This window comes from Atta cephalotes, assembly GCF_000143395.1.
Source record: "Atta cephalotes unplaced genomic scaffold scaffold00064, whole genome shotgun sequence".
In the NCBI taxonomy this organism is placed as follows: Eukaryota; Metazoa; Arthropoda; class Insecta; order Hymenoptera; family Formicidae; genus Atta; species Atta cephalotes.
In genome coordinates this window covers 335,319-342,896 of record NW_012130128.1, presented here as the reverse complement: position 1 = coordinate 342,896, position 7,578 = coordinate 335,319, and the positions used below count along the sequence as shown (strand labels likewise).

Here is a 7,578-nt window from a genome sequence, read left to right as displayed (position 1 = left end):
AAAGTAGTGGCCAGCGATGGACAATACTTTGAATCATAAATGTATAACCAGTTTTTTACAATAAAGCTTCGAATTTCGGAAAAAAAAACGGCGGAAACAAAGTTGTACACCTAATATGTATATCATGAAAATCGCGAGCGAGCGAGCAATACACATCTCCGTCCATAAAGGACCGTGGCAAAAAGTATTTACTCATTAATAAGAATCATCTGGGAGAGAATATAAGGAGTGCAGCACTTCATCTGAATTGAGCCTCTAACTCCAAGGTGAAAATACATTAAATGTAATAAGAATTACTAATTATGGTTCTCGAAATTAAAATAATGTAGGAAATTAGGCAAATGAGAGTTCGGTGCGGTACTTAATGCACAATCATTGATTCTATGTATATATAAATTATATTTTTGACTTGCTGTACACTCGAACGTTTCGATCATTTCTTGGGGCCATCCTCAGCGAGATCAATAAAGAAAAAGAAATATAATAAAGTTTCCCTCCTACGTATCAGATGAGTCCCTATTCAAATATTTTCAAATGCTTCACCACGGTCCAAAATCAGACAATTAAAACCGGATTACAATAGAATAAATAGATGCCTATGAGTTCTTAAGAATTAGTATTGAAAATATTATCGGCTGAAATTTTCATGTAATAAGCAATAAGCAAATTTCCATGTCAATTTTACACAATTTTTAACATTGTAGCTATGATCTGTATCGGCAGAGTCATTATAATTTAAAAATTATTTGCGAGAATATGAAGGTAAAAACATAAATGAATACATACCACTATTTTATATATGTAAAAATAATTAAAATATTACTAGGAGCCGTGTAAAGTTACACGAGAATTAATACTTATTTAGAATGTCCACATACGCATGATTGAGACATTCAATGTCTGATTGTAAATTTATACTATTTTTTTGTAGTTTAAAAAATAACATTTCGGATGTTAAACGTTTATTTAAATATCTTTCGGTATCTAGAATATTTACATTCGTCCAATCAAATTCGTAATCGTAACGCAATCTATGATCTGTGATTACTGATTGGGCAGTGGTGTTTCTATTTATGTGATTCCTATTTTTATGTGTTCTTTTTTAATTTTCTGCCCATTTGTCCATAGGATGTACTATATTTGCATCGCAATCCTTACATAAGATTTGGTATACTACATTTTTCTTTGATTCAATTGGAAGCACATCTTTGTGGATTTTAATTAATTTATTTATTTTGTTGAGACTATAAAAAGTTAACTTAATATTTAAATCTTTTGTTATATTTTAAAATTTTTTCGATATGATATTTCTGAACATATGGAATTGTAATCCAAGGAATGTTTTCCGTATCGTCAGTATTTTTGTCATTATTTTATTTTAAAGTTTGTTTGTAACAAAAAGATTTTAATCGCGCATTTATATTATCAAATGTAAAGTCTAATGAGTAATCGTTATTGAATAGAGTTTCAATGATGAAAATAATATTCTCGTTATGAAGTTTCGGATTTGATAAAAAGAAAGCTCTATCAATCATTCCAATGACAACACCTCTTTTCTATGAAATAAAGGATGTGAAGACATAAAATTTATATTATATTATTATATCTCTTATATTTATATTATATCCCTTAAAATTTAAATATTCTTCGAAAAAGTTGATTAATCAATCAAATTCTAGGATGTTGTCAATATTAATAATTGTAACGTCCAAAAAATTTAGAATTTCTTAGAATTTCTTTTATTTTTCAGGTGAATTCTCACAATTTCATCTGATAATATTTTAAATTCTTAATAACTCATAGGCTATTTATTCCATTGTAATCGGTTTTGGACCATCGTGAAGCATTTGAAAATACGCAGCTAGAATAGGGATTCGTATGATATGTAGGGGGATGGAAACTTTATTATGTCTTTTTTTTGTTGATTTCGCTGAGGATGACCCCAAGAAGTGGTCGAAACGTTCGAATGTACAGCACGTCAAAAATATAATTTATATATACATAGAATCAATGATTATGCATTACGTACCGCACTCTCATTTGTCTAATTTTCTACACATTAAATGTTAATTTTTCAAAATAAAATTTTGTTTAAAAACTGATTCGTAGACCTGGAATTTTAATTTATATATATATATATATATATGTATATATATATATATGTATATATATGGAATATATATGGAACATTCTCGGAATATGTAACAATATATAAATGAAATATTTTAACCGACATTTGTATGTTTTTTTTACATATCGTAAATATTCGGAATATTTTGGAGTAAAATAATATTCGGAATATTTCGGAATATTTTCTGGAATGTTTTTTTTTGGAATTTTAGGAACATTTTATGAATATTTCAAGAATATTTAGCGTTTGTTGGGTGTATTGTAAAGTGTAATTTTAAGATGTATCATCCTTTTTAAGTTAAATTCTAATTTTTTAAAAATACTTGCACTTGTGCTTTTCCGTGACTTCACATCATTTATTACATAATTATAAAATAAAAACGCTATGCTTATACATATATATAGAACATAATATTTTTATTTTAAATTTGTATCAAAAGAATAAACTGAGAACTAAAGATTACGAATAATAAATTATTTGATTATATATAATTAAATTATACTTACTATTCCTCTTTAATTAATTCTATATGTAACAATTGCCTTCTTGCGCGTGTGTATCCCTTCCATTTTCTCATTATTCGATGTCTATCGACCGACATAGTTGCTTGTGATAACGGTGGCGGCACTGTTCGACCAGCGCCCGTATGGAAAATGGCGGCCGCCTAACCGACAACGCACGATCTCCTGATGTGATTGTGAGCCGAGCATACACAAGAGGAGATTACGACAAAAAAGGGAGACTAAAGACATTATTCAAAAGTGATAACAATGGCAATGTCGAATCTCTACTCGAAGATCTCTACTAAGCCAATGAAGCGTTTTCAGGACAACGTTACGGTCAAACAAACCAATGCTTGGATGAACGGTGAGAGAAACAAAAATAGAATGAAGAAAAAAAAAGAAAAAACAGAGAGACTACTTTCACTTGATGTGTGCGAATGAGTGAGAGTGTGTTGTTTATACTTTGCACCTGTTTCGTGAAGATAAATCTTGTTTATGATTATCAAAATTTATACGAGATGTGCTGGAAATCCGTATTTATAAAGAAAATCCTACTATTTAATATAAAAACTCGTGTAGAGGAGGACCGGGGCACTGTGAGTCATAGGGTCATCGACTGTTTAGGGTAATCCAAAAATTGTTTAAATTAATGTAAATGATATACGATTGTTACTTTGTTGGCCATACTTCGTATCTAGAGTGATTAAACTCCGTTGTTTTGGGACGCACGTGCTATTAATGATTTTTGTGATGCAAAAGTAATTTTAAAATAATTTAGAAATGCTTTAATATTGTCTTTATAGTAAAAGATATTTAAGGTCATATATTTAAGATGCAAATCTCTAGGGTCAAATGCAAATTTCTATACATCTTTTCTCGCATCTTGCTACATTACAAATAATCATCTATCACTTAAGTTTTGGATATATATCGTTTCATTGTTTTCCATAGTAGTATTCGGAGCATCATGGGTCACATAGAAAACAAGGCAATACAAACTAATGCACTAGAATGGTAGCTTATAAGTCTAAGCAATTAATCTTATTCTCCGTAAGTTCTATATTCTATACATGTATATATTTGTTCACTGATCAGTATAGATTTATTTATGGACTTTTTTCTATTAATTATGTTTTATTATATTCAGTAATTATGCTAAGACTATAAATTGAAATTTCCTTTTTAACTTTTATCATTATATTTGTCATTTCTTGAATAAACTTACTTTTTGTATATGATCCATGGATATGGGCATCTTGGATCTTTCTTTAAAAATAATAATTTTTATTTTTTCTCCCCAAAATCAATAAATATTTATCAAATAACTCAATGCATTTTTAAATATACATAATTATATTTTTTAATTATATTTAAAAAATGGGACAAAACATTTCATATTTGAGAATTGAAATTTTTGTGGCTCATGGTATTCTGATTCCCATTATTCTTTTGTTTATGTATACATTAAAAATTATTTTGCTTTCTTCGGAGAATAAATCGCACGAATATGCAACATTTAAAAATAAAGTGCATAAAATCAATTTATATCAAGCTAAAGATTTATAAGAGTAAAAATTGTTTTTATCATTATAATAAAAAATTGTTTTTATCATTATAATAAATCTTATTGATGATAAATATCTTATAATCTCGGATTTCAAAATTACAGTGTCAATAAAAAGTATTCTCAAATATAACATTACATTATTAATAAAGGGTTGTATCAAAAATGAATTTTAAAATTCCATGACTTTTCCAGATTTTCCAGATGACAGTGGAAAATTTTCTACGACCAATATCAAATATATAAATTTTAACATTTAGAAGTAAAAATTGTAAGAAAACTATCCTATATTATTATAAAAACAATATACATTTAGAAGCTTAACACTCTTAGCAGCATAATAAAATTTTGGATGCAAATTCAGACCAACAAGAAATAAATATTGAAAAAATGAATGCTACTATAACGAAAAAAAATGATAATTAAATAAAAATATAAATACTGAATAAAATGTAAATTTTAATTATTTCATTAAAATTGTTTTGATCATTTTGATTTTACAGCTTGAAATAGAAAATATATTTAATAACATATATATCTTAATTAAATAAATATATTTTAAATTAAATAAATAAATAACAAAATTTAATTAAAGTGAATTAAATTTCATACTAAACTATATGAAAATTAAAACAAAAAAATAAACATTGTGAGAAACGTCTAATTTTTACATTAAAAAAAGAATAATTAGATTTTTTTAACATAATGACTGATGCATAGTATATACAGGGACCGATTTTGTAACTTTTAACGACAGTCATTGATATTATATAGAGTAAAAAAGCTGTGCAATGACATCAACGACTTCGTTAAGAGTTATAGAATCGATTCCATAGTTTGCAATAATACTGACTAAGAATATCCCCCCCATCTCTCCCCCCATAAAGACTCCATACTGACTAAGAAAATTAGTATTTGATTATAAATGTTAGATACATTATTTTAAAAAATTATAACAATTATTTAGTAGAAAAGCATTTTAAGAGAATTGAGTAACACTCAAAATTTCAAACTTTTTTATTCTTCCCTCATTTTTTCCATGATCAATTTTAAATTTTCACTTTTCCCAGTTCTCCACAAATATGTGATAACTGATAAATTATTTACTGATTAATTATTAAACAATAATAGAGAAAAATTATAAGAAAATTTTGTCTAAATAATGAAAGATTTAATATATCGCAAATTTTACGAGATATTTAATATTTTATGTCAATGTGTGCTAGAATAAAATATAAAATAAAAATGCCAATTTGAGCCAATTTGTGGTTATTAATGTGTATTTTATACAATTTATTCAAAATGAATAATAAAGCGTATATGTTTCAATCTATAATCAAGGTTCTCTTCAGTATAAAAAAAATTAATTAAAATATTAAATACGAATTACATAATGATAGCGCATACAAGTATAAATTATTAAAGTATAAAATACAAAATACTGTGGTGATCAAATTACTAAGTTTAAAAAAAAAGAAATTTTTTATTTTGAATCGAACTACTCAAAGGAATTAAAAAATATTTTTAATTGCTAGCATAAAGTTATCCACACAAAATATGATAAAATAAACTTACATGATTGTCAAGATTGGACTGTTTCTATAAGGTTTTTTGTACATGTTCTATTAGACTGTTCATTACTGAGTAATACAATTATGAATAAATTAATATAAAAGTTAATATAAAAAATGTTAAAATCAAACTTTAGTTCACTTACATGAAACTAAATTAAGAGTTTATTATTAGACACGGCATAACATGGTAGATGGATGTAAAATAAAAATTGAAAGAAACAGTAGACAACAGAACATATACTCACAAAGATGTATAGAGATGTATAGAGATACTTAAAGACAATAAGTACTCGTATAAATAATAAATAATAAATAGCAAAAGATAAACAATATAGATTGGAAGTATTACACCTCTGAAAATAAATCTATATAAAATATCTCGAAATTTATTGATCTTTTGGTATCTCTATTTTAATATTTTTATGTGCAGAATAATTAGAGGAATCATACAGTTATAAAAAAATCATATAGTTTCATTAATAAGATTGAGTAACCTTCATATTTTTTTGGCGCCTCCATCTAAAAAAGAAAGCGATATGGCCAAAACACGTCACCCTCGAAATCGTTTCACTTTTGTCTGGAATGTACATATCTTCTACGTTTTTCGAAATATTTGTTTGTTTCGAAATATTTGGTTGTAAAATTAACCTATATAAGATCAGTAGTGACTGAGCGATTCCTGTTCGTACAAGTTTCTTTGAGTCTTTCGGTAATTCTAAATTATATTATATTTCATTATTTTTCAATATTTATTCTAGAAAATTGAGAGTATGTTAGTGAACTCTTAGAAATTTTTTGAACGATTCTGCATATGAAAAAAAAACGAACGGATTCTAGTGACTCATGTTTGGATGAGGCACTAAATTGTATCTTGTATTGTAAGGGTTAAAATGAGAATACGTACTCTGTACGTATGTGTATGCATATGTCACAATGAAAGTTAACTTTAGTAAATGTATACACTTACTAGTCGACATGTATTGACTATAGCAGATTACAATAAATTTATACTTGTATTGAATTAACATTTTACTCGTGATATAAGTGTGGGCCATTTTAATCGCCCCAGGTGAATATCTGAGAAAAAGAGATACAAGAAAAAGTTTTATATGAAAGTTGTAGGTTTTCTTGGAGGAAAGAAGGTGGAAATAACGCATTTTGGATAGAGAATATTATCAAAGTCATATTAAGATCAATATGAATTTAAAAAATGGAATCTCCCATTTTTATTGCATATTTTTGTAGCATACCTCGAAAGTTTTTCAAAACATCATAATAAAATATTTTTTATGAAGAATTTTTCGAGTTATAAGGCTTGAAAATTACAGTACCGCCGACATTAGCAAAATGTCCGATCGATGGTTAAAACCTCTTAAATGTTCAGAATCATGTCTTGAATAACATTCGTCCAGGTCATTGGAGATTGTTTCTTTTATTTTCATTTTTATATAAAAATTTTCAGTGCAAAAGCTCTTGAGGTGTGCTACAAAATAAAATGCAATAAAAAATGGAGAGGGGGGGTCCATTTAAAAATTCATATTGACGTGACCTTGCTAGTGCTTTCTATTTAAAATCCATTATTTTCTCCTTCTTTTCCCCAAGAAAATCTATAACTTTCATATAAAACTTTTTCTTGTATCTCTCTTAGCTTCTGAGATATTCACCTGAGGCGATTAAAATGTCTCACCCTGCACACACACACACACACACACACACACACACACACACACACACACACACACACACACACACACACACACACACACACACACACACACACACACACACACACACACACACACACAC

At 27.3% G+C, this 7,578-nt stretch overlaps 1 protein-coding gene across 1 annotated transcript in view; it reads left to right on the top strand.

Moving 5' to 3' along the window:
• The first annotated feature begins 2,901 nt into the window (after positions 1–2,901).
• Positions 2,902–7,578, top strand: part of LOC105623767 (BTB/POZ domain-containing protein 6-like) — a 21,025-nt gene continuing 16,348 nt past the window's right edge. The window contains exon 1 of the mRNA XM_012205145.1: positions 2,902–2,998. Within this exon, the coding sequence (XP_012060535.1) occupies positions 2,902–2,998 (97 nt within the window). The remainder of the gene's footprint in view (positions 2,999–7,578) is intronic.